The sequence below is a fragment of the Tinamus guttatus genome, unplaced genomic scaffold (genome assembly GCF_059628265.1).
Source record: "Tinamus guttatus ecotype Peru unplaced genomic scaffold, ASM5962826v1 Tinamus_guttatus_pri_ptg000247l, whole genome shotgun sequence".
Taxonomy (NCBI): Eukaryota; Metazoa; Chordata; class Aves; order Tinamiformes; family Tinamidae; genus Tinamus; species Tinamus guttatus.
The window spans coordinates 7924888-7947871 of NW_028288781.1; the positions used below are offsets into that span (position 1 = coordinate 7924888).

The 22984-nt window shown below is 68.3% G+C and overlaps 3 protein-coding genes across 3 annotated transcripts; 2 read left to right on the top strand and 1 right to left on the bottom strand.

Moving 5' to 3' along the window:
- Window positions 1-811: 811 nt before the first annotated feature.
- SPEF1 (sperm flagellar and cilia associated 1) lies at window positions 812-3643 on the top strand. Its single transcript, XM_088526511.1, has 6 exons — window positions 812-940; window positions 1016-1127; window positions 1406-1562; window positions 2037-2116; window positions 2412-2559; window positions 3488-3643. The coding sequence occupies exons 1-6, from the start codon at window positions 835-837 to the stop codon at window positions 3641-3643; spliced, it is 759 nt and encodes a 252-aa protein (XP_088382637.1). The 5' UTR covers window positions 812-834.
- Window positions 3644-6222: 2579 nt separating this feature from the next.
- ADISSP (adipose secreted signaling protein) lies at window positions 6223-10102 on the top strand. The gene is made up of 5 exons (XM_088526613.1): window positions 6223-6285; window positions 7135-7277; window positions 8053-8191; window positions 9449-9571; window positions 10002-10102. The coding sequence occupies exons 1-5, from the start codon at window positions 6267-6269 to the stop codon at window positions 10100-10102; spliced, it is 525 nt and encodes a 174-aa protein (XP_088382739.1). The 5' UTR covers window positions 6223-6266.
- A 940-nt stretch (window positions 10103-11042) lies between these two features.
- Window positions 11043-18488, bottom strand: HSPA12B (heat shock protein family A (Hsp70) member 12B). Its single transcript, XM_088526630.1, has 12 exons — window positions 18449-18488; window positions 16943-17040; window positions 16062-16186; window positions 15329-15515; window positions 14991-15095; window positions 14793-14909; window positions 14210-14381; window positions 13503-13589; window positions 13062-13166; window positions 12135-12393; window positions 11929-12032; window positions 11043-11683 (listed from the first exon to the last, which is right to left on the bottom strand). The coding sequence occupies exons 3-12, from the start codon at window positions 16067-16069 to the stop codon at window positions 11043-11045; spliced, it is 1785 nt and encodes a 594-aa protein (XP_088382756.1). The 5' UTR covers window positions 16070-16186; window positions 16943-17040; window positions 18449-18488.
- Between the last annotated feature and the right edge of the window lie 4496 nt (window positions 18489-22984).

Consider the following 22984-nt stretch of genomic DNA (forward strand, 5'->3'; position numbering starts at 1 on the left):
TAGGGTTATGTGGCATGGGGTGGCATGGCAATGCACGGGGCCAGAGGGGGTCACATGGCACGGCAATGTGTAGGGTGGCACGGCAATGTATAGGGTAGCATGGCAATGTGTGGGGTGGCATGGCAATGTATAGGTAGCATGGCAGTGTATAGGGTGGCATGGAAGTGTATAGGCTGGCACTGCGATGTATAGGGTGGCACAGCAATGTACAGGGTGGAATGGCAATGTGTAGGGCGGCACTGCAATGTGTAGGGCAGCACTGCAGTGTGTGGGGTGGCACTGCAGTGTATAGGGCGGCACTGCAGTGTATAGGGCAGCACTGCAGTGTGTGGGGTGGCACAGCAGTGTACAGCTGGTGCAGCAGTGTACAGGGCGGCACAGCAGTGTATAGGGGGACACGGCAGTGTATAGGGTGGCATGGCAACGTATAGGGTGGCACCGCAATGTATGGGGGATACAGCAGTGTATAGGGGGGCACGGCAATGCCCGCTGCCCCGTGACCCCCAGCCCAGGGATGGCCCCCATTGCTGCCCCTGGCCCCCATTGCAGCACCCCTCCATTTCCCCATGGCAGGTCCCCCACAGCGCCCCCAGATCCCCCACGACGGGGATCCCCCAGGCCCCCATCGCTGCCCCCCATCCCCAGGGCTCCCCGCTGCTGTTTCCCCCATCCCCAGCGCCCGCCATGGCCGCCCCCCTCTCCAGGACCCCCCATTCCCGCCCTTTCCCCCAACCCGGAAGTGCGCGCGTGCTGCGCGGCGGCGGTCGCCATGGCGGCGGTCGCCATGGCAGCGGTCGCCAGGGCGGCGGTCGCCATGGCGGCGCGCGCGGCCTCATGGCGGCGGCGGGCGAGGAGGCCCTGCGCGCGCTGTACCGCTGGGTGGACGCCGTCCCGCTGTCCCGGCCGCGGCGACACATGGCCCGCGACTTCAGCGACGCAGGTGGGACCGCCCGCCCCGCCCCGCGCGCGGCCCCGCGCCGGCCCCGCCGCCGTTAACGGCGCCGCCGCGCCGCAGTGCTGGCCGCCGAGGTGGTGAAGTTCCACTTGCCGGCGCTGGTGGAGCTGCACAGCTACGTGCCCGCCAGCTCCACGCAGCAGAAACTCGCCAACTGGGGGCACCTCAACAGGTAGCGGCCCGTGGGGAGCGCCCGCAAACGGGGGGGAAAACACCCACGAGCGGGGGAAGCACCCACAAATCCGGGAGAACTGCCCGTAAATGGGGGCGAGGGAGGGGGAATGGCTGCAAACGATGGGGAAGTGCCTGCAAATGGGAGGGACACCCACAAACTGGGGGGAAATGCCCACAAAGGCCCCCAAACCCTTCCAGACTGCTCCCCCCGCTCTCCCCATCCATCCCTCCGCGTCCCCGTGTCCCCGTGGCGGGTGACGCGGGGCCGCGTTGCAGGACGGTGCTGAGCAAGCTGGACGCGCGCGTGCCCGACGAGGTGATCCGGCAGATCGTGCAGTGCCGCCCGGGGCTGGTGGAGCAGGTGCTGCTCCTGCTGCGGCAGCGGATCGAGGAGCGGCAGCGGCGGCAGCAGAGCCGCCCGGCACCCCCCCAGGTCAGCAGCATCCCGGGCACGGGGCCTCCCCGCGCAGGGTGGCCCCTGCGGAGGGAAGCGGAGGCTCCGCTCGTGCCTGGTCGTGGCCGTTTGCTGCCGGGGGCTCTGCATGGAGAGTGGCCAGGAGGAGCCAGGGTGCAGAGGGGGGACGTCGCCTCCGCTGCGGTGGCATCCCTTGTTGTCCTGGGCCTCCCCGCTGCCCTCCCTGTTTGTGGGACGCCCCTCAAGAGCAGCAGGGAACCGCGCCAGGATGGGGCCTGGCAGCGCGGCTGGCTCCTTTGCTGCTCCAAGCGAGCCCCGGGCAGCCGTGTCCGCCCTGGCCCTTGCGGAGGCCCTTGCAGGGCCCGGGCAGGCGGGCTGTGCCGTCCTGCAGCCCGGGGCTGCGGGGAGGACCGGGAAGCTGTGCCCTGAAACGCGCAGGAGTTCGGGGGCATCCGCCCTGCACACGGTGACGCCGGCTCTTTCTCCGCGCAGGAGCTGGGCGCGCGGGCAGCGCTGGGACAGGTCGGCCATCTGGACACAGGTAGGGCTAGAGCACGACGTGGGCCCGGGGGGTCCCATCCCGGCCACGCTGCAGCCCCCGGGGGTCCATAAGCCGGGCCAGGACCGTTCTCCAGGCCGCGAGGAGGGGTCTCTGCTGGTGCTGTCCCCCGTGGGGGTGCCCAAACGGGGCGCCTGGGGCCGGGGGCTGCCCGGGCAGTGCCGTGCCCTGTGCCGCCTCGTGCAGGCTGCTCCAAGGGGAAGAGCCGCGTGCAAGCGGGCCCTGCCCTGGCGTCCCCGCCGGCTCCCAGGTGAGGGCTGCCCGCGTGGGGCTCCCCTGCCCTTCCCGGGGGCTCTCCCGGGACGGAGGGGCCGGGAGCTCCCCGGCTCCCTTCCTCGTGGCAGGCTGAGCAAGGGCCAGCGCGGCGCCGCGCACGCAGCCCCGGGGGACACCGCCTGCCGCCTGCAGCTGGCCGAGAGGGAGCAGGCCCTGCTGCTGGCACAGGAGACCATCCAGGTGAGGCCACCGCGCTCTCCTCGTCCCACCCGGGGCCACGGCGGCATTGGGAGAGGGACAGGCTGCCGAGTGCCCCCTTTGCCCCTCTGTCAGTGCCAGGATGGAGGAGTGGTTGAGGTGGGGAGGGAGCTCTGGAGACCATCGAGTCGCACAGTGTAACGCAGATTGGGCAGGAGGTGCCACCAGCCCCTGGCCGCTCCTGTGGTGCCCGTGGGCACGTGCCCCTCAGGAGGTGGCAGTGCCGTGGTGCACAGGGCTGATGTCTCCTTATGTGCTCCCGGGTGGCTCCAGGGCACTGCGCGCTCTAGTGAAAAAGGCTGGTGAAACCAGGCTGGGAAGTGAGGGACAGCCCTGCGTGATGGGGGCACCTGGTTCAGCCTCGGGTGACCTCCTGGCCTCCTCCTGTGGCAGAAGCTGCTTTGGTGGCATTTCCAGGGCACAGCCCTCCAAACCTGCTGTGTCTGGGAGCAGCTTTCTTGGTCCTTCCCCTGGGCCGTGTCCTGGTCCCTGAGCCCAGCAGTCATATCCGTCATGTGGATTGGGAGTTCCCAAGCATTTCTGTTCTCCATCCGCACTCAGTCTGCCAGCCCAGATGAGCAACAGGCGGGTGCCCTCGTCCTGGAAAGTGTCCCCTGGAGCCTGAGTTTTGGTCAAGGGCAGGAATTCCTCTGGGCTGCCGAGGCCGGGAGAGCTGTTAGCACTTCCCGATGTGCTGCCCCTCCTGGCTCCTGTTTTTGGGGAAGCATTGCTTGAGGAATGTTGTGGGAGCAGGAATTGAGGCCCCAAATCTTCCACGAGCTCTCGCCGTGCCTCGGTTTCCCCTAAGTGAAAGACGGACGATGCTCCCTGGAGGCCGGTGCTCCCGTGCTCGCCGTGGGGCCGGTGCGTGGGGAGCCGCGGGCTGAGCGCGCGCGGCCGCTCCGCGCAGATCCTGCAGGCCAAGGTGCGGAGGCTGGAGCAGCTGCTGCGTCTCAAGGACGTCCGCATCGAGGACCTGAGCCTGCGGCTGCGCCAGGCCGAGCGCCAGCCCGGCGGGGCGCCCGCGGCCCCGCGCGGCCCCCACAGCCCGGCGGCACCGTCCTGAACCGGGAGCATCCGCGCGGCAGCCGCCAGATCCGCGTCCGAGGGCCCCGGGGCGCCGCTGCGTTCAGCTCCCGGGAGGCCCCGCTCCAGCAGCGGGAGCAGTGGGAATGGGAGCCGCTGGCCGGTTACAGCTCTCCCGCCTTCCTGGGGCTTTTCCTCCTTTCTGCCCCTCTTTTCCCTTTTGTTTCCCTAACAAAGCCCGAGGAGGGAGTGCTCCAGAGCCGCCCTTTCCCAGCTCTTTTTTATTAAATTTTCCTGCTGTTGGGACAAAGGGGCCCGAGGAGGTGGCGACCCTGGCAAGGCTGCTGCGGCACAAAGCGCAGCGCGGCCCGTCGCAGCCGCGGGACCGAGAGGAGCCCCGAGGCGCCGGCGAACGGGAAGATCCCGGGGCACCGGCAGCGCCAGGGAAGGGCGCGGGAACCGATGACACCCGTCCCGTCCTGGCGCTATTTCCCGCCGCGCTGGGGGAGGGCGGCGGTGCGGACCGCGCGCGCCGGAACCCTGCAGCGCTCCCGGGACCGGCACCGGGACCGTGGGGGGTCCCGGTACCGTGGGGGGGTCCCGGTACCGTGGGGGGGGTCCCGGTACCGTGGGGGGGTCCCGGAACCGGCTCCGCGCGGCGCTCGGCCCCGCGCACCCACGTGGTCCCGCGCCCGCTCCCCATTGACTGCCGCTCATCTCGACCACGCCCCAAGCGTGAGCGCCTCCCCACAAGGCTCCGCCCCGCGAGGGTCGGTACCGCCCACAGCGCGGGCCCGGCGGCGCCCGCAGGAGCCGGAGCCAATGGGAGCGGCGAGGGGCGCGTGTTCCCGCCCCCATGGCGTAGCGGTAGCCAATGGGCGGAGGGCAGCGCGCTTTTGAGCCGGGCGCGGGCCAATGCGAGCCTTGGGGGGGTGGTGCCGGCAGCAGGTACCGGGGGCGCAGGGAGCGCCGCGGTGCCGGGAGCGTCGGGCCGGTGAGTGCGGGGCCCTGGGTCCGCCCCGGGGTTATTGTCCTCCCGGTTCTTGTCCCCCCGCCCCTCCCGCTCATGGACCTTGTCGCCTTCCCCCGGTTCGGGGTCATGGACCTCTCCCCGCTCCCTCCCCGTCTCGCTGGGGGACCTCGTGCCCCCCATGGGGTCGCAGCCACCCCCTACGAGGTGACAGTCCCCGCTCCCATCCGTCGTTATTGCCCCCTCGGGGTTTTACCCTTCGTCCCTGCCAGTGTTGCAGGCTTTTCCCGATCTCCAGCTATTGCCCCCTCTAGGGTTACAGCCCCCGCTCCAGTCGGGGGTGGTTGTTCCCCTCCATCCCTCCCCTTGGGACTATCACCCTGCCCCGGAGTTACCCCACGGAGCGCCCCCCGTCCTGTTCATTGCCCCTTCTCCTGCCCCAGGGTGGTTGTCCCTGCTGGGCCCGGTGCCGCCTCGGGCAGAGGGGTGTTCAGGGCTCCCTGCACCCAGCGCCTGCGGGCTGGGGAGCCCTGCCTGGCCATAGAGATGTGAATATATAAATGTATAGCTATATAAATGCATAAACACAGGCAGGCACCGTCCTGGAGCCGGGCACATCCCATTGGGTGCGTGGGTGCCCCCGCGCCGGGACAAGACCCTGGGATGCTCCGGCTGAGATCCCTGCGCCGCTCCCTCGCCCTCCTCCTCCTGACCCCGTGTCCGGGCTCAGTCCGTGCCACTCCCGTGTCCCGGGATTTCCTGGGATCCGTGGAAGTTTTGCCTCTGGGGCCATGTGACCTTGGGAAGCACCAGGGTTCCCCGCCAGGCATCGCATCCCTACAGCCCAAAAGGGGCCGGGGAGGGGAAGCAGGGAGCGGGATCCCGGGTGGCGACGGTGCCTCCCCCTCCTCGGCAGCTGGGGAGGGAAGGAGGGAGACACGGGATGGAGAAGCTGCCCTTGGGCCCTGGAGGGCTCTGTGCCCTGCCCGGGTGGGTCCTGGGCAGGTCCCGGTGCCCCCATCCGCCTCGAGGGGCCCCGCGATGTCCCCGTGACGCCCCCGCGCTGCCCGTCCGCGGGATCCCCTTCCCGCTGGCTCCCGCGCGTGTCCCTGCCCGCGGCGCAGCCGGGGCCGGGCGATCCGCGCCGCTCCGCGCGCGGGCGGTGGGAGGCAGCGGGGGGGCCGCGCTTGGCGCCGCTGCCGGAGGGGGCTCCGGGGCTGCCCGTTCTCGGGAGCGGCGGCTTCCAGAGAGCCCAAATCCTCCCCCTGGGGGCTCCCCCTTGTCACTGTGGGGCCCCCACCTTGTGCTCCCGGGCCTGGTGCGAGGCTGGTCCTGCTTTCCCGGGATCCCCTGGGTTCTCTGCCACTGGGAAATTGCCCAGTGAGTAGTGGGGAATTGAGGGGGAAACGGGAATGGGGGAAACGCTGGGTTGGGGGTGTTTCTGCGGGGGTTGCAGGTGTTGTGGGGGGGAAAGCAGGACACAGAGTGCACGGTGCTGATGGGGTGGCAGCCAAGGGGCTTCCTGGAGCTGGGCTGAAACTGCTGCCCCGGCTGCGTGCGGGATCCACGTGGGATCGGCACGGCCGGAGCGGCGGGCGGCAGCAGCGCTCCCGGCTCCACCGCGGTCTCCGCTCCCGCAGCTCCGGCGGCTCCGAGCATGGCCCCGCGCCGGCCCCGCTGAGCCCGCAGCGCCATGGCCTCCTCCGGCAGGGGTGAGTGTCCGCGTCCCGGCCCTCCCGGCTCGTGGCTGCTGCTCCTTGCCAGGGGCTCCGTGGCCCCTCGGCCAGCGCTGAGCCCTGCACTGCCTCCCGTGGCCCGGCCCTTACGGAGCGGTGGGTCCCACCATGCAGAGTGGCCTCTCAGGCTTGTCCCGTGGCATCCCTGGATCCCATAGTACATCCCAGCCCCGCTCCTGGCTGCTTCCTGCGCTCCACATGGCTGGAGCTGCCCCGCAAGCTCCCTGTTCCCGGTCTCTTCCACCCCGCCATGCGGAGTGGTGGCTTTGGCCAAGCTGCTGAGGCTGAACAAAGCTGGGTTATTAATCCCGCTGCATCCCAGCGCTTTGTCGAGGCACAAAGAGCCTTTTCTCCAAGGCCGCGGCAATCGGCTCTGCACGCGCTGCCAGATGGCGCCCGGCGGGGGAGCGCACCGGGCTTGCTCCGTGCTCCGGGCCCGGCACCCTCCGCTCCAGCCGGATCCGGGCCCGGAGGCAGCTCCTGGCCAGGCAGCCCCTTTCCCGGGGCCTCCCGCTGGCGGGAATGACTCGGAGCGAGTGCATGGAATGTGCTCTGGCCTCCCAAGTATTTGGGCCGCAAGGTGCAGCGACACGGGGTAGTCCCTTGCATTGATGTCCGTGTCCCTTGGTGCCTGCGGCAGCCCTGGCTGCTGCCTGCTCCATGTTGGGCTGGAGCCCCCCGGCCCCTTCCTGGGATTGCAGCCCGGGCGGGCGGAGGGGGCTCTGAGCCGTTCCATGGGGAAGCGGAGCAGGGATGGCTCCTCTTTGGGAGCGCGGGGGGTGTTCCCACGCGCTGAGGGATTTTCCTGCTCCCATTCCCGTGCAGGCGCCAAGGCGAAGGCGGCCGCCGTGCGCTTCGCCCCCGGCCCGCCCGCCGAGGCCGCCCCCGGCCACGTGCGCTTCGATGAGACGCTCCGCGACTCGGCCGTGGCCGTCACGCAGGAGAAGGACGGCAGCTTCCTGGTGAAGGTGAGCGCCGCGCGCCGGGCCCTTCCTGGGAGCACCTTTCCTTGGGGAGCAGCCGGCTCCAGCGGTGCCGCGTTCCCGGTGCTCCCAGGCCCTTTTCCAAGCGGGGTGCCGTGACGGTGCATGCGGGGCCTCGGGAGAGCCGGGCCGGGGTGCCGGAGCGCGGGGGCTCCTGCTGCGGCTTCCCCGCGGGTGGCAGCGAGTCACAGCCGGGTGACTCGGAGACACTCCTCGCCACGAGCCTTCGGGGCCGCTCCTGTGGTGGAGCGGATCCCATGGGATCTCCATGTGCGTCCCGGAGGAGCTGGTGCCCCTTTGTCCTGCTGGAGTCCCGCACCCAGGAATGCCGCCCCTTTGGGAAGGGAGCAAGGGGCTTGGCGGGCGGACCGGTTTCCCTGCTGGGAAGGGGAGCGGCTCCGTCACCCTCGGCCCGGCCCTGCACAGGGTTTTGCCCTCTGCCCAGCCCCGCTTTATTGGGCTGGCGCGAGGCCGACGGAGCCGCTGCTGCGGGCTTGGGAAAGGGAGCGGCGACGGGCCCTGGTCCTGCGGCCAGCGGGAGGGAGACCGGAGCACACGGGGCTCCGCTCTCACTGCGGGTGCCAACGTCACGTTTTCCTGAACGTTTCTGAAATTAAACTGGGAAAATTGCCCTTCTGCTCCCCGCCTCCTTGGAGGGCCGTTAGCAGCACCCTGCCCGGGAAGCGCCGTTCCTCCCGCGTGTCCTTGCGGCGCGCGCGGGGGTTTTCCCGGCCGGCTCAGGGCGCGCGTGTCCCCGCAGGTCGGCTTCCTGAAGGTCGCGCACCGCTACGAGATCGCCTTCGTGCTGCCCGCGCTGCCGCGGCTGGGCCGGGACGTGTGCGCCGCGCCGCTGCCCAGCGCCAACCTGCGCGTCACCCGCATCGCCCCCGCGCCGCAAGGTACCGCAGGCCCTGCATCGCCCCCGTACCCGTCCCCTCTGCGCTGCCCCCGGCTGCTCCACGGCCTCGCCAGGCTGCACGGGAGAGCTGAGGCTGCAGCTCCCGTGCCGGCCGCGCTCCCGTGCCGGCCCCGCTCCCCACTGCAGCCCAATTCCCAGCTCCCACAGTGGGAGGTAAGAATGAAGCGGCGCCAAACGAAGCGGCAACCGCTGTGGGTGTTTGCGATGTCCCCCCAGCTCGGGGACAAGCTGGGGAGCCGGGCATCTCCTCGGAGCCCCTGCATGAGCAGGGTTTCAGGCGGGTGGCTTTGATGTTGAGGGGACGTTCCCTGCTACACGGTGACGAGCGACCATCCTGCAAAGCCCTTTCTGAACATCGGCCATGGGGAAGTGCTTCCCACAGCTGGAGTAGCTCTTCTCGGAAATGGCTTGGGGGTCGGGAATGGCCCTGCCTGCAGGGAATCCGGAGTGGCACCTCCAGGAGGTGCCTCATCCCGCTCCTGCCTGCCTGCTCCATGCACCAGTGTGACCGTGGCTGTGGGCATGTGGATCAGGCCCCGTTTCACCCCTGTGCTGGAAAACTTTACACCACGGAGAAGGAATCTGCGTTCCTGGGAGGCGCCGGGCCCGGCCCGCGTGCTCAGAGAGCTGCTTCAGTGGCAGCTCCGTGCAGGAGCTGCGTGACGGTGTCCAGGGCCGGCGGCTGTAGCCCTTGCTCTGTGCACGGGCTCCGTCTCTTGCTGCCTCCCTGAGCTGTGTCCCCTGTCCCCGCGCTGTCCCCGGGGGCTGCTCTGCTGCCACCAGCCCCAGTGCCCGCAGGCGGGTGCTGGAGGGGCCTGGGCAGCCGCCAGGACGGGCTCTCTGCCGCGGGGGAAGCGTCGCGGTGCCCTCGCCCTCCTCATCCTCCCTCCCGTGCTCGCTGGCAGGCGCCTCCTGCTGCAGATCCGTGTTTTTCCTTCGGCGCTGCCCTCGCTATCGCAATTCCCGGCCGCACGTGGGCGCAGGCGGCTGAGCCACGTGCGCTGCTGCCCTCCCAGCTCCGAGCGCAGCCATGGATTTTTCCGCCTCCCCTTTTATCTCTTTATCGCGCTGTTTTTCCTCCCCTTTGGAACGGCAGGAGGTGGCCGCCCCCGGCTCTGCTCGTGCCCGGTGCTGCTTTTGGGGCCACTGCGGCTGTTCTTGTGCGCAGCGGGTGCTGGCGCGGGGGCTGCGGTGTCCCTATGTACCCCCCTGCAGTGTCCCTGTCCCTCCTGTGCAGGCTACAGCGTCCAGTGCGAGTACCTGGCGCACAGGGAGGGCGTCCTCAGGGAGGAGATGCTGCTTGTGAGCGAGACCTGTGACGGTGCCAGCGTCAGGGTGGTCGTCCAGGCCCGCGTCATGGGTACGTCCCCGCAGGCGGAGCGGCTCCTCGCCCAGGGCCCCTTCTTGGCGTCCCCTTTACAACCTGCCTCATGTCCCCATGGAGCACCCTGTTTGCACTGCACCTCGTCCTGAGCTGGCATCCTGTTTTGGGCCAATGTCCCAACCTCGTGTCCCCACTCCCTGTCCCCTTTGCAGCTGGACAGCTCTCCTGACCCAGTGTCCCTACCTGACATCCCCTTTGCACCTGCAGGTGTGTCCTGACCCGCTGTCCCCTCCCAGTGTCCCATTTGTGACCTGACCTGTGTCCTGGGGGGTGTCCCATTTGGAGCCAGACCCATGTCCCGTCCCTGTGTCCCGTTGGCACCCCCACACTGTCCCCACCCCGCGGTGCCCACTGCAGCCCGTGCAGCGCGGGGCCGCAGCGGTGCCCAGTGCGCGCTCGCCCGCAGAGCGGCACCACGGCACCCCCATGCTGCTGGACGGCGTGCGCTGCGTGGGCGCCGAGCTCGAGTACGACTCGGAGCAGAGCGACTGGCACGGCTTCGACTAGCGCCGCCGCGGCGGGGCGGCACGAGGGCGCCCTGCGCCTCGCCGGCATCCCCCCTGCTGCTGCTGCTGCTTCGCGCCGCTGCAACGGGACCTTCCTCCTCCTCGGTGCGTGGGGACACGCCGGGGAGCCACCGGGCCCCCGTGCCGCCTGCTGAGGCCACGCGAAGGCTCCCGGTGCGGAGTCTGGGCTGGGGCAGGATGCAGCAACCCTGCCCGTCCTCCTGCTGCTCCTGCTCTGCCGGGATTTCCATCCCTGGCATCCCCAGGATGTGTATGGGGGTGCTGCTCTGGGGGCCCGTGCACCCCTGCTTGCCCCCTAGACCCCCAGGTCTGCCCCCCCTGCACCCTGCAGTGCCCCCCCCCCGCTTCTCTCCCTGCCCCCTGTGATTCCCTTGTGCCCCCCTGGCTCCCCCAGAGCCCTGGGCTGCGGCTGCAGCGGGAGCAGAGCCCAGGCGCCGGGTTCTGCTTTTGCCTTCTGGGCTCGGGGGGTCCCCTCGTGCCCCGGCCGCGCAGGCTCCTCCTGGCCTGGTCTCTGCGCTGGGTTCCGCTTCCTCCCTTCGCTTTGGGCCCCAGGGTGCAAGGAGCAGGGTGAGCGGCGCACGCGTGAAAGCAACAGGAGATTTCATGTGCCTATATATATAAATATATAGATATATACATACACGTGTGCGTATCTGTGCCTTGGCATTCTTGTTGGTTTAAGTACAAAAAAATCTTCAAAGGAAAATCATAAATTTGGGCTGAAGATGTGCCCCGTGTGCCTGTGTCGAGCCGGGCTGCCCTGGAGCACCTGGAACTGCTTGTGTGTGGGACGCAGGGCTGGAGACAGGCTGGAAAACGCTGATCACTGGGGAAATCCCAACCCCTGCAAAGGACGATCCCACGGGAGCAAGGGCAGGCTCTGAGCACGCTGGTCCCCCAGGCAGTCGCTGCTGCCGGGCTCAGTTGGAGAGGAAGTCGATGGTGGCCCGGACCGTCTTGGCAGTCCTGATGTCCACGGCGGTGACCTTGATCTCGGTGTCCCCGAACTGCATGGTGGCGCGGATCTCGCGCCGCCCGCGCGCGCCGCCCGCCTCGTCGGCGCCGTCCAGCTCGAGGCTGATGGTGCCGCACTTGCGCACGCCGGGGTCCGTGATGTAGACGACGTCGTCGCGCGCGCTGCAGTACACGTTGATGATGGTGCGGCGCTGGCCGGCGCGCGCGGGGCAGTAGCTGCGCTGCACCACCTCGCCCAGCGCCACCGACTGGTCGGCGGCCACGAACTTCTCGAAGACGTCCGTGCACCACTGCTTGCCCTCCTTCACCAGCAGCTTCTCGCGCGGGTGCTTGCCCTCCACGAACTTGTTGAGGACGCCCACGCCGTAGGTGAGCGGCGAGCGGCGCACGCGCACGATGCCGGGGTCGAGGCCGAAGAGCACGGCGCCCTTGAGGATGGTGAGCCCCACGTCCTGCGGCACCACAACGCGGCACGCGCCGCCGAACGCCGCCTGCACTGCGTGCTGCAGCATCGGTGACTCGGCGAAGCCGCCCACCAGGAACAGGAACTTGACGCCCTGCACCTCGGGCTTGCGCAGCAGCTCCCCTGCGGGCACCGGGGACGTCAGGGCACGCTCCGGCCCCGGGCACAGCGCGGTGGGGAGGTGACCCGCATGCACATGTCCCCCTGCCCCCTTGTACCCCAGCAATGTTGCAGGGGTTGACCTGCTGGCTGGAGTGTGAGGTGCAGGGGAGGGCCGGATCCTGCACCATGAGGTGCATCTAGCTCCAGTGCTGCTTTAAAATGGGGGGGACAGGGGCAGTGGGGATGGGGATGCTGGGGCCACGTACCGATGTGCGCCACGATCTGGCTGATGGTGGGCTGGAAGAGCTCGCTCATGGCCTCAGGCGACAGGCGCAGCATCCCCTGCGACGACCACTTGACCATGGTGACGCTGAGGGTGGATGGCAGGGCTGGGGGGGCGGCAGGACCTGCCGGGGGGTTCTGCACCCCCTGCCCACCCTGCTGCCACCCCCATGTCCCCGCCGCGTCTCACTTGCTCTTCCGAAGGGCCGTCTCCACGTTGTGGCCCCGGTGCTTGCGGTAGAAGTCGACGAAGGAGAAGGGCAGGGAGATGTTGAGGGGGCTGCAGCGGGCCGGGGCGGCCGCGCGCTTGCGCGCCTCGAACGCGATGCTCAGGTCCACCCAGGCGGCCGGGCGCTTCGCCTTGAAGGCGCCCATGAAGTCCTCGCCGAAGATGCGGCACAGCAGCTGCTCGAAGGCCAGGTCCACACCCACGGCGCCATAGGGGCCTCCTGGGCGGCAGGGGGGTCAGGCCACCACGCGTGTCCCTGCCCCGTCCGTGCACGGGCCATGCTGGGTGCAGGACGGTGCAGCACCCCCTGCGCAGCACCCCCTCCCTGCTGCACCCCCAGCACTGCCTGCACCCCCAGCACCCCTGTCCTGTGACCTGAGCACCCCCTCCCCAGCACCTCCATCCCCTCTGCACCCCTGCAGCCCCCCCTGCGATCCCACATCCCTCCTGCACCCCCTGTCCCACCTGCACCGCCCCCCCAGTGTCTGCACCCCCTCTGCTCCCCCCTGTAGCCCCCAGGCTCTGTCCCACCTGCAGCCCCAGCACCCCCTCCCACCTGACCCCCCCGAGCACCCCAACCCCCTGCCCCTCTGCAGGCCCCTCCATCCGACCCCCCATCCCTCTTGCACTGCCCCGCACCCCCCACGGCCCTCGTCCCATCCCGACCCCCCCGCACGGCTGCACCCCCGGCCCCGTGCCGACTTTCCGCGCTGCCGACACCAGGTGGCGACAGGCGACAAGCGACGGCGCCGCGAGGACACCGGGAGGCGGGGACCCGGGACACAGGGAGGAGGGGACACGCGGACGCGGTGGCACCGGGACGTGGAGACCGCGGGACACGGGGACGCTGCGTCCCGTCCCGGCGGTGCCAGCAGCGCTGCCGCCCACCTGAGGCCTTGTAGAGCTCCTTGAGGGTCCCCTGCGGCTTCTCGATCTGGTGCACCGTGAGGTCCACGGTGCCGCCGCCGCAGTCCGCCACGATGTAGCGGTCGCCTGTGCGCGAGGACGGCGTCGGGGACGGGCACAACCCGGGGACGAGGGGCCCGGCCACCCGACAGCGCCGCGGGCCGCAGGGCCATGGCCAGACTGGTCTGGGCAGACCCTCCTGGTGCAAAATGCAGCATGCGCCAGCATGCATGGCACACGCAGCATGCAGCACCATACACCAGCATGCATGGCATGCGCATCATGTAGCATCATGCATCGGTAGCATGCAGCACCATGCAACCCATGCACTTCTCTCCCCGACAAAATAGCTGTTTGCAGCATTTTTTGGCAACGTTTTGCAGAGCGAGATGGGGGAGCCAGGCACTGCCCCTGCTGTCTCACCTGCCTGCATCTCTGCCCAGAGCTCCCCGACGCCCGACTCCACCAGGAAGGTCCGGCTGTGGCGGGAGCGCCGGAGCTGCTCCCGGGCTGCGGGCAGAGCTGCTGTGAGGTCCCGGCCCCGCGGAGGCGACACCCCGAGGAGATGGTGACACCCTCGCAAGGACACCGGGGAGGAAGAGGAGCAAGGGATATCCCGGATGGAGGAGGAAGCACCCCCAGGCTCACGTGCAGCCATGGCTCTGGGCACCGCCACTTTTTCCCATGTTATTCCTAGCCAGATCCGGCCCGGGTGGAGTTTCCCGCGGGCAGGGGCCCAGCGCAGGCGGAAGGGCAGGGAGCATTTGGTCCCAGCTGGGGTCACCGGCCTCATTTAGCAGCTGGGGGGGGTCAGTGCCACCAGCCCCCTCGTAGAGCTGGGGGTGACGGCAAGGAGGGGGCTGGCACATGCAGAGGGGCTGGGGGAAAGTGAGCTTGCCGTGGCCGCTGGGCGAGCTGCCCAGGGGACTGAGGGCCGCGCAGGGCTGAGCCAGGAGAAACAGCCCAAACTGCAGAGTGTAGCCCAAAAAATCCCCGAGCTGGGGGAGCGAGGGTGAAGCCGCGTGCCCGGAGCAGCTCCGGGGCTCCTGGCGAAAGTGCCGGGCTGCCGGCAGCACCGGCGGGCCCAGTCGCCCGGCCCGCGCGGGACCTTCCCGGCCCGCGGCGCTCACCCTGCCGGAAGCTGGAGTCGGGGGTGCGCTCGGGCGCCCGCCCGTGGGCGGCCGGCGGGGCGCTCAGCTCCAGCAGCTGGTGCGGCCGCAGCTTCCTGCAGTAGATGGACGCGGCCTCGGGCTCCAGCGCGATCAGCAGCTGCTCTGGGCGCTCCCGGGACACCAGCCCGGCCTGCAGCGGGACAAAGGTGTCACCTTCTTGGCACCTGAGTCCTGGGACGCTTTGGCCTCTGGGCTGGGCACTGCAAGGGCTCTCCCTTTGCTCATCGCTCCTACCTAGTTAGCTGTAATGGGATCTTTACTTTTGGGGTGAAGTCTATGGGTTTATTGTGGTTAAAGGCTCACGCCCAGGTGCAGGTCCCCTCCTCCCAGCCCTGCAGGCTGCACCCAGCCCTTCCAGGGACCCTGTGGCTGCAGGGAGTCCCTAGGGGTGCAAATCCCTCTGCGGGGCATCCGTGACCCATTGGGCATCCTCTGCCCGTGTCCCCCTTGCCCTCCATCCTCCCATGCCGTGGGGCTGGGGGCTGCTGCCCCCCAAGCTGGTCCCCCCGTGCTGCCCCCCGCACCGTTGGGCCGCGCTCACCTCGTAGGCAGCCTCGCGCATGAACTGCTTGGCCGGCTGCTTCCAGATGGCGGGCACGGTGATGACCCAGCGCACGGCGCCGCTCTCCGGCAGCGCCGGGCACTGCTCCTGCAGCTCCTGCCGGGGCACGTGCGGCGCGGGCTCAGCGCGCGCTCGGGGCGCCTGCGCGCGCTCTGCGCAGGCGCAACGCTGCCCTACCTGCACGGCGTGCTGCTTGAAGAAGCGCAGCGCGTGGGCGAACACCTCCAGCGCCCGCACCTTCCTCCCGTTCACAGCCTCCAGCTCCGTCTGCATGGTGAGGTCCTGCCGGGAAGAGCGAGAGAGGTGACGGATGCCGCAGGCACCCGTGCTGCTTGCAGCAGTGTGGTGTCCATGTTGCATCCGCTGCAGCCTCCTGGGCTGCTCTGGAGCAGCTGGGACAGGAGGAAGGAATGGAGAAAAGGCCCCCTCCCTGCTTTGCTTTGCAATCTGCAGGCCCTGCAGCTGCCAGACAGGATAATCCCCATGGCCCCAGCACACACGGCCTCGCGGCTCACGCTGGTGCTGTGGATCTTCATCTTGAACTTCTCAAAGTAGAGCCAGTCGCGGGCCTCCTCGGGGTCCAGGTCGTGGTAGTAATCCCTGGCCGTGTAGCCGAAGCTGTGGAAGGCGCCCGCTGGTGTCAGCAGCAGGCTGGTGGGCGTCTTCTGGTTGGCCACCCCTGGGTCACCACCTTCCCATCTCCTGCAGAAAAGAGGAGGAAAGCGGCCCTGAGCCCCTGCAGCCACCAGCCCAGACGGCCAGAGGCCAAGGCCAACGGGAAGGGCTGAGTTTGCGGCACACCATCGCGGCAGCCCTGCCAGCTGTTGGCAACTCTATATAGAGCTTGGTTTAGGGGGTGATGGTTGGGGTTGGGGTTAGGGTAGGGGTTGGGGTTAGAGTGGGGATTAGGGTTATGGTGATGGCTGAGGTTAGGGTTGGGGTGATGGTTAGGATTGGGGTTGGGGTTAGGCTTGGGGTTGGGATGACAACTGTGGTTGGGGTTAGGGTTGTATTTAGGGTTGGGATGATGATTGGAATTGGGGTTGTAGTCAGGGTTGGGGTTAGGGTTGGGTTGGGGTTGAAGTTGTTATGATGGCTGGGGTTAGGGTTGGGATTAGGGATGTGGTGATGGTTGATCTTAGGGTTGGGATGATGACTGGGGTTGGGGTTGTAGTCAGGATTGTATTTAGGGTTGGGTTGGGGTTGAGGTTGGGGCGAGGGTTGGGGTTGCCAGCTGCCCTGGGCTACCTCATCATGTGGATGGCCTCGGGGTCGCTGCGGAAGCTGAAGGCGTAGCCGCTGGACGTGGTGCCGAAGTCGATGGCCACCACCACGGCGAAGGAGGCGGCCGGGGCGGCGTGTGCCTCGCTCCTCTGCAAGGCAAGAGGGCTGTTAGTGCCCTGCACCGCTTCGGAAATGGGGAGAAAACCTCACAAAATGGTCAATTTTTTCCCTGCTGCGGAGCACTGGGACCTGTCATTAAACGCTCCGCGGAAGCACGGAGCCCGTGCTGGAGCCCTCTCTCCCCAAGATATTTCCTGTGGTTTTATGGTACCAGATCATTTCTCCTCTTACGAAGGCTCAGAAGAGGAGGAAAAAGGGAAACACCAAACTTTTTGGGTGTTCCTGGAGGGAGAGGCGCTGGGGCAGTGGGGGAGCTGCGTGCGCCCGTGCACACCGTGCTGCTGCTCCCCAGGCGCTCGGTGCAAATGCACTGCACTAAAAGCCCTCATTAACTTTTTAATATCTGCAGATATGATAAGTACATTAGCTGGTCTCGAAAACAAGACCGTTACGAGCATGGATGAGCTGCTTGTCTCGGGAATGCGCGTGTCCAGGCGCCACCAGGACATGCGGCACGGGTGCTTCGTGCTCATCCTCGCGGCAAAGCCAGCCCCGGTGTGCTGCGATGCTTGGAATTAAACCAATTTGCTCGGTTGTTCTTGTGCTGTGGGACTAATGGGGTGCTTGGGCTGTCTAGAAAACGTGCGATCCTGTAAAAGCCACCGCCAAGGCGTGCGTGTGGGTCCTGGTCATGTATAGGGACCCATGGGCTAATGCATTGGGACCGCGGGTCGGTGGTCGAAGCAAGATGTCACAGCAGCAAGGGGACCTGCGCGGGGCCTTACCGGGGACTGGGAGGGTGTCAGTGGGGCGATGCTGCAGCTGTGGCGCGTCCCTGGCGAGCCGGGCGGTGACGGCGTGGGGCACCTCTCCCCGCTGGCACCTGGGGACACAGCAGCGTCAGCGCGCGGGGCCACCGAGGGGACTTGCCATCCCCTGCAGGTGGGACTGCCCAAGTGAGGACAGGGATCCTTCTCCTGGAGAAGGGACCTCCTGGGGAAGGGACCTCTGGGGAAGGGTCTCCCAGAGAGGGGACGTCCCAGAAAAGGGATCTCCTAGAGGTGGGGCCTCCTGGAGACCCTTCTCAAGGAGGTGCTGCTGGGCAAGGAGACCTGGCCGAGGTGTCACCTGTTGGCAGCCGTGGGCTCGGAGGCCGCTGCAGGGCCGTGTTGGTGGGAGCAGCACGGGCCGGCCCTACCCACGCTTCTTCCTCCTGTGCATGAGGAAGGGGCTCCTGAGGACCCCCAAAATGAGCAAACGAGGCACTGCGTGCAGGTGGGACCAAGGACCACCGGGAGAGTGGCCGCAGAGCGGCCGTGCATGGAGCGATGCCGTGAGGATCCGGGGACGGGGTGCTAGGGTCAGCGTGCAGCTGCTCCCGGGCGCGATCCCTGCGGGTGCCGCGGAGCCTCCCGGTGCGGACGGACTCACCGCCCGCCCGTGCAAGCCCGAGCGCTGCTGGGGGGATCCCCCGGGAGCTGCTTCCCCGGCGCGACACGGCTCCATTGCGCCCGTGCCGCCTCCCTAAGTGCCTTTCGCTGTATCCGATGGCTGCCCCATGAATATTTGATCCCACGCAGGACGGAAAGTCACTGCAGACTTTGTGGCTGGCGGGGTGGCAGGCAGGGCCTGCACGGTGCGTGTCGGTAGCTGTCCAGCCTCTGCTCCTTGGCCAAGGTCCCTTCCCGTGCTGCAGAGCGCGGGGGCTGGCAGGGGGCAAGGGGGCTGCAGGGCTCTGCAGCCGTGGGGTGCTGCAACGGGGTGGGGGTGCTGCAACGGGGTGGGGGTGCTGCAACAGGATGGGGATGCTGCAACGGGGTGGGGGTGCTGAGCAAGGATGGGGATGCTGCACCGGGATGGGGATGCTGCACCAGGATGGGGATGCTGCACTGGCACAGGGATGCTGCACTGAGACGGGGATGCTGCAGCGGGATGGGGATGCTGCAGCGGGACGGGGATGCTGCAGAGATGGGGCTCATTCCCCACCAGCAGGACCGCGTGGTGGGCACACAGCCCCAGCCTTTCCACCCAGGCTCGTGCATGCCGGGGGCTGCGGGCGGTGCAGGGAGCCCCACGGGGGTCAGTGCCGGCGCGGGCCCCGCGTCTCAGCGCCGCCGCGCGGGTCGGGTTACGGCAGCTGGTTCTGGTTAAGGGGCGAGCGCCGGCGGCGGCTCCTTAGAGGGGTGCGGGAGGGCGGCTGACCGGGATGTGGGGCTGTAGGAGGGCAGGAAGGGGCTGGGAATGTGGCAGCAGCCCCAGGGGCCCTGCGGAGACCCCCGTGTGCCGCTTACCTGCAGGAAGGCCGTGCGCGCCGGGCTCCAGCAGCGTCGCCATCCCGCCTGGCCGCGGCTGCAAGGGAAGCACCGCGCGCGTGGGCTGCGTCCCGCGCTGCCCCCGCAGCATGCGGAGCCGGCGAGGCCCGAGGCAGGGCCGGGATGGGGCCCTGCAGACCCCTCGCCCGGGAGCCGCAGCCCCGCGGCGCCGCACGGCACCTCCCACACCGGCCTGGCGCCAGCGCGGGCAGACCCGTGCCCTGCTCCGCGTGCATGCAGCCAGCACACGCGCGTGCGAGCCGGGCGCGCGTGTGTGCACGGCCCCTGCCTCCTCGTGCGGTGGCCACAGCCTGGGCTGGACCCAGAGCCACGGTGGCCCCGGGCCAGCGTCGAGGCCCCTCCTGGGCGGGGTTGCAGCGCGGGGAGAGCAGAACCCAAACACGGCCGAGGCTCCGGGCTCTGCTCTCCAGCCACGCCAGAGGCTCCCTGCAACCTGGGCAGGAGCGGCCGTTCGGGGCTGCCTCCAGTTTCCGTTCAGGCACAGGGAAGTGGGGAAGGGAAAGGAGCCGGAGCAGCCCCGGGAAGGCGGAAAGGCCGGGCTGGTGTTGCTCCGTGAGCTGTGACTCCAGCTCCAAGGTGCAGGGACAGGGGGGACAGGGCCTCCCGTGCTGCTGCCCATGGAGCAAAAGCCCCTGCGGTGCCGGGGAGCCCTGCAGGGGCAGGAAAGCCATGGGGCTGTGTCCGCAGGAAACCCAGTGTGTCCCTGTGGTGCCCCGGGCCCTGCATCTGCACCCTCCGCACCCCAGAGCCAGGAAGAGGGCCCAGGCGTTCCGGCTCCCCCTTCCCACTGTTCACCTCAGGCCTTGGACCAGGGCTGTCCCGGGTCCCCCAGCACCTCACCCGCCTCCAGGCCCCGTCCCGCCGCAGCGCCCGATGTTGTCCCCCGTGCGCTGCTGGCCGGACGATGCTGCAGCTCCCGTGCTGGGTGCGCTGCGCTGCACCGCGCCGTGCCGTGCCGTGCCGGCCGCCTCTCCGGCTTCCTCTGCCTTCCCCCAGCGCCTTCCTCCCACTCCCACTCGCCGGCCCAGCCCCGGCAGCGCTTCAAATTGCAATTCCAGCTGCAGATGTGGGAGCGGGGCGGAGGCAGGGCTGGGTGGCCGCTGGCCCTGCAGCCCCGCGCGAGGTTCCTGACCCGCCGCGACGCGGGGACAGGGCGACGTTTGCCGGAATGGGGCCTGTCTCACGTCTGGGCTGGTGTTGGGGTAACCTGGTGCGGGAGCTGAGCAGATGCCCGGGTGTGTTGGGGTGCGGAGCAGGGCTGCGCGGGACTGCTGTAGAAAGGGCACTTTTAGCACAATAAATGCAAAACCCATGCCCTGCAGGACACTGGGGGTTTTCATGTGTGGAAAACGCTGGTGCTGTGCACCCTGTCCTACACCCCCATGCAGCCCTCTGTTCCTCTGCATGTCCCTAACCCGCCATGCAGCCCGCCTCTGCATGTGCCTTTACCTGCCTGCTTGTCCCCTCATCCCCCCCATCCCCACGTGCTGCTCCCTGCAGAGCCGCAGCAGGTTTAAGCAGCAGAGCGGGCAATTTGGGCAAGGTTTGGTGGCGTTTGCAAGGTGCATGGCATGTACACAGGGTGGGTTGCAGCTTGTGTGGGATCTACCCAGTGCACGAGGCAAGAAAAGCCTTGGGGGCTGCGGAGCGCCTGGAAAGCCCCAAATCGGCGCTGATCCAGGGCCCACGGGAGCCCGAGGCAGCCGAGGCTGCGGCCGGCGGAGTGGGAAGAGCGGGGCGGAGGGCAACGCCTCTGTTTGCGTCCTGGCCCCCGCTCAAGGGATGAGGTAGCCTTTTCCGGCCATTGAGGAAAGGCCGCAGGAACGCCTCGGAGAGGCAGGAAGCGCTGGAGTGGGGAGCCAGCCCCCGGGCCTGCCGGGATGCGCAGCGGGGAAAAGCGAGTGCCGGGCGGGATGCTCCCAGTCGGGATGTGTGCGGGCGATGCGAGCGGCAGCGCGGATGGGGCGATGCAGGGAGATCGCAGCCCTGCGGGGACCGTCCCACGAGCCCTGCGTGCTCATGCAGAATGCAACGCCAGCCCTGCCGCTGCCGTCCCACGCGCCCTGCACACGCACCCGGCTGCTACCATCCCACACGCCGCCCGCGCGCACCCGCAAGGCATTCGCACCCCTGCACCCCTGCACTCATGATCCCACTTCCCCAGGAAGCTGCAGCGAGCGCGGCGCCTTCGCCATGCCCAGCTTCCTTCCCGGCCTCACCTCTTCCCCTGCCCAGATCTGCGCCCGGCGCCGGACGCCTGGGCCCCTGCCAGCCCTGGGGCGGCTGCTGTGAGCAGTCCCCGCATGCAAAACGCTCCTGCACCTGCTGGGATCCTGCGGCTGCAGCCTCCCCTCTTGCTGCCCGAGCACGGGGACATGCTGGGACAACAGGCTGCGAGGTCCCTAGGGAGCCACCTGCCTGGCCCCAAACCCCCAGCAGTGGCACATCCCCACCCCAGCCCCATCCCAGCGCATTGCTGGCACCCCTGGGAAGCCTTTACTGGTGTCCAAGTGGGATTGCACTGCTGAAGACGAGCCCTCCTGGGTGTCCCTTTGGTGGAGATGCCGCTTCCCACCGCTGTCCTCGAGGTTTTGCTCAGTGCCCTCCCCGGGTCACCCAGGCCAGAGAGCAGCAGCTCAGGGCATCAGAGAAGGTGGGGCTGGAGGTCTCCTTCTGCCTGGGGCCACCAGCCACCTGCGGAGTGGGTTTTCCCTTAAAAATGAACATGGAGGTGATGGCATGCAGCGACGTTGGTGCCCTGAGCGGCGTCCCCGCTGCCCAGGGAAGCAGAACTTGGGCATCACGTGCACGGCCGGGGCAGCTCCCCGCTCCCGAGGGCAGGATGGGTGCAAAGGGAACGTTCCCTTTTTCACTTCCTGTCCTTGCTGTTGTCCTGCCCTTGCTGCCTGCGTGCCTCCCCCTGCTCCCAATCCCTATTCCTGATGGGAATGGCCCTGTCCATCTGGGTGGCGGTGCTCCCAGCCCTGCAGTAGGAAGCTGCTGTAGCTTTGGGGTATGCATGCACCCATGAGTGTGCAGAGAAAGGTTTCCAGTGCAGGGTCTGCTCTGCTTCCAGTGCCTGTACATGTTGGCTGGGCCATTTCTGGGGCGCAGACCTCCTCGAGGCACTGCCCGTGTCCCCATACCCCGTGTCCTTGTCCCCTGGTGCCCCGCGAGGGGCCGGGGCGCTGTGCCTGGGCAGGTTTGCATGCAGCATCCCCACACCGTGGCCTTGACGCGCTGTGTGAGCCCTGCTCCTCGAGCGTCACGCGGGGCCCCGCGCCGGCCGTGGGGACCGTGGGGCAGCGCCGTCCCCAGGGCCGCGCGGGAGGGAACGGCGCGTTCGGCACAGAAGTGTCCGCTGCGGGCGCAGCTCCGCGTCGCGAGCTGGCACCGTGTCACTTCACATTACCACATACTTTCATGCTGCCTGTGTTGTAGGAATAATTTAAGGATCTTTTCTTGTCCGCTGTTGCAGCAGACTGGGCTCTTTCCTTGAACCGAGGATACCTCTGGGACCAGCGGTGCAAAACGCTTGCAGTGTTTCCCTCCTGTACTTTCTAGCCTTAAAAGTTTGCTCTTGTGGTCTCGGAATTGAGTTTTTCACTTACAAGTTCACTTTGCTTCTGCTGATTCCCCCATTCCGGAGGCCTCGGATGCAAAACAAAGCGGCTGGCGGGAGCGGCGCTCGGCCCGCTGGAAGGAGGCGGGAGGCGGCGGGCGATGGGCTCGCCGGCCCCGTGCCGCTGCCAAAGACAACACGTCCCGGCGCCAGCGGAGCCGGGCCGGCTTCCCGGGGCTGGGGACCCCACGTCGGCTGCGGGGACAGGGGGGCAGCGGGGTGGATGCCCGTGCTGCAGCGCGGTGTCCGTGCGCTCGCGGGCCTGCGTGAGCGCGCGGCGCTGGGGTTGCACGCGCCGCGCGGGGCGAGCACGGCGCTGCCCCCAGCCTCCTTCCCAAAGCCAAACACGCTCTGTTGACTCAGGTGCCGGCGCTTTGCCGCCTGCTGCTTGTTTTATTGGTGCTTCTCTCCCAGCCTCTCCCCCCGGGAAGTTGCCTGCGGGGCGGTGGGGGGGGTCCTGGCCCCGTTTCTGAGCGCTGCCTCATCCCCCTGCTGCCCTCCTCCTCCTCCCTGCTGCGTCCCCACTCAGGAATCCCGGAGGCTGAACTCAAAGTGGGAAATCTCAGCTAGGGCAGACAGAGCAACCGAGGTATTGGAGCCAGCAGGGAATCCCGATGGGGCGGAGGTTGCTTCACCCTCACTCCCTGCCTGCACCCGCCCTGGATTCCTGGGATGCCCCTGGCAGCCCTTATGGCCCTGGTTCTGCTCCCGCCTCCCCCCCGGTTTTGCTGCCTGCGGAGGGCTGTGCTCAGCTCGTGGTGGTGGGCATGGGCTGTGCATCGCCTTGGCACGCTGCAGACTTTCACTGATCGCACCCGCAGTTTCCATTTCCCCAGAAAGGTCCCTGCAGCGGATGGACACCACCCTGGAGA